Here is a 2,387-nt window from a genome sequence, read left to right as displayed (position 1 = left end):
GAAGTGACACCAGAGGCAGTAACACCAGAGGCAGTAACACCAGAGGCAGTAACACCAGAGGCAGTAACACCAGAGGTAGTAACACCAGAGGCAGTAACACCAGAGGTAGTAACACCAGAGGCAGTAACACCAGAGGCAGTAACACCAGAGGCAGTAACACCAGAGGCAGTAACACCAGAGGCAGTAACACCAGAGGTAGTAACACCAGAGGCAGTAACACCAGAGGTAGTAACACCAGAGGCAGTAACACCAGAGGCAGTAACACCAGAGGCAGTAACACCAGAGGAAGTAACACCAGGGCGAGTATCATAAAACACCGTATTTTTAGTGGTGATTCAGCTCTCAAAATCAACAGTTTTAACACAAAGCCGAATTGCTCGTCTGCAAGTTAAACTACCTGTAAGTATAACATTAAAAATATGAGCACACAATAAATATTATATTTTATATGTGACAAAGGTACAATATGAGCAGACTTTCTAGTATAACGTCATATCTGTTGTTAGCATAAATGAAGAGTCGGCGTATGCCTGGTACACGAGGCTTATACATTATTCAAGTAAGACACCAGAACCATATACGGGCTCACCATTGCCCGTGTTACTTGGAAATTTTTGTTCCAGGTAGCGAATCTTGAACAACAACAACAACCAGAACCATGAAGCTCAAGTTTATTACACAAGTTTGTGGCCCCCTTGGTGCATCATGTCCTCTTTAATGATCTCTTGGGGTATCATGTCCTCTTTAATGACCTCTTGGGGCATCATGTCCTCTTTAATGATCTCTTGGTGCATCATGTCCTCTTTAATGATCTCTTGGGGCATCATGTCCTCTTTAATGATCACTTGGTGCATTATGTCCTCTTTAATGATCTCTTGGGGCATCATGTCCTCTTTAATGATCTCTTGGGGCATCATGTCCTCTTTAATGATCTCTTGGGCCATCATGTCCTCTTTAATGATCTCTTGGTGCATCATGTCCTCTTTAATGATCACTTGGTGCATCATGTCCTCTTTAATGATCTCTTGGGGTATCATGTCCTCTTTAATGACCTCTTGGGACATCATGTCCTCTTTAATGATCTCTTGGTGCATCATGTCCTCTTTAATGATCTCTTGGGGCATCATGTCCTCTTTAATGATCACTTGGTGCATTATGTCCTCTTTAATGATCTCTTGGGGCATCATGTCCTCTTTAATGATCTCTTGGGGCATCATGTCCTCTTTAATGATCTCTTGGGCCATCATGTCCTCTTTAATGATCTCTTGGTGCATCATGTCCTCTTTAATGATCACTTGGTGCATCATGTCCTCTTTAATGATCTCTTGGGGCATCATGTCCTCTTTAATGATCTCTTGGTGCATCATGTCCTCTTTAATGATCTCTTGGTGCATCATGTCCTCTTTAATGATCTCTTGGTGCATCATGTCCTCTTTAATGATCTCTTGGGGCATCATGTCCTCTTTAATGATCTCTTGGGGCATCATGTCCTCTTTAATGATCTCTTGGTGCATCATGTCCTCTTCAATGATCTCTTGGTGCATCATGTCCTCTTTAATGATCTCTTGGTGCATCATGTCCTCTTTAATGATCTCTTGGGGCATCATGTCCTCTTTAATGATCTCTTGGTGCATCATGTCCTCTTTAATGATCTCTTGGGGCATCATGTCCTCTTTAATGATCTCTTGGGGCATCATGTCCTCTTTAATGATCTCTTGGTGCATTCTCCATGACCTTCATCTCTGTGGTGCTGAACGGTCCAGCTTCATCTCTGTGGTACTGAACGGTCCAGCTTCATCTCTGTGGTACTGAACGGTCCAGCTTCATCTCTGTGGTACTGAACGGTCCAGCTTCATCACTGTGGTGCTGCACGGTCCAGCTTCATCTCTGTGGTACTGAACGGTCCAGCTTCATCTCTGTGGTACTGAACGGTCCAGCTTCATCTCTGTGGTACTGAACGGACCAGCTTCATCTCTGTGGTACTGAACGGTCCAGCTTCATCTCTGTGGTACTGAACGGATCAGCTTCATCTCTGTGGTGCTGAACGGACCAGCTTCATCTCTGTGGTGCTGAACGGACCAGCTTCATCTCTGTGGTGCTGAACGGACCAGCTTCATCTCTGTGGTGCTGAACGGACCAGCTTCATCTCTGTGGTGCTGAACGGACCAGCTTCATCTCTGTGGTGCAACGGACCAGCTTCATCTCTGTGGTGCTGAACAGTCCAGCTTCATCTCTGTGGTGCTGAACGGTCCAGCTTCATCTCTGTGGTGCTGAACGGTCAAGCTTCATCACTGTGGTGCTGAACGGTCCAGCTTCATCACTGTGGTGCTGAACGGACCAGCTTCATCTCTGTGGTGCTGAACGGTCCAGCTTCATCTCTGTGGTGC

The 2,387-nt window shown here is 45.5% G+C and overlaps 1 protein-coding gene across 1 annotated transcript; it reads right to left on the bottom strand.

The window, feature by feature from the left end:
* Window positions 1–674: 674 nt before the first annotated feature.
* LOC138368867 (rhoptry surface protein CERLI2-like) lies at window positions 675–1,214 on the bottom strand. The gene is made up of 2 exons (XM_069331583.1): window positions 996–1,214; window positions 675–902 (listed from the first exon to the last, which is right to left on the bottom strand). The coding sequence occupies exons 1-2, from the start codon at window positions 1,212–1,214 to the stop codon at window positions 675–677; spliced, it is 447 nt and encodes a 148-aa protein (XP_069187684.1).
* Window positions 1,215–2,387: the final 1,173 nt, after the last annotated feature.

Source organism: Procambarus clarkii, chromosome 3 (genome assembly GCF_040958095.1).
Source record: "Procambarus clarkii isolate CNS0578487 chromosome 3, FALCON_Pclarkii_2.0, whole genome shotgun sequence".
In the NCBI taxonomy this organism is placed as follows: domain Eukaryota; kingdom Metazoa; phylum Arthropoda; class Malacostraca; order Decapoda; family Cambaridae; genus Procambarus; species Procambarus clarkii.
The sequence above is the reverse complement of the archived record's forward strand: the minus strand, read 5'-3'. Positions and strand labels throughout refer to the sequence as shown.

Bases quoted from the DNA above. Each gene is read 5' to 3' on its own strand.
- LOC138368867 (XM_069331583.1), bottom strand. From the start codon at position 1,214: ATGCCCCAAGAGATCATTAAAGAGGACATGATGCCCCAAGAGATCATT. The intron at 903-995 runs GTGATCATTAAA...ATGCCCCAAGAG, and splicing joins AAGAGGACATGATGCACCAA to ATCATTAAAGAGGACATGAT.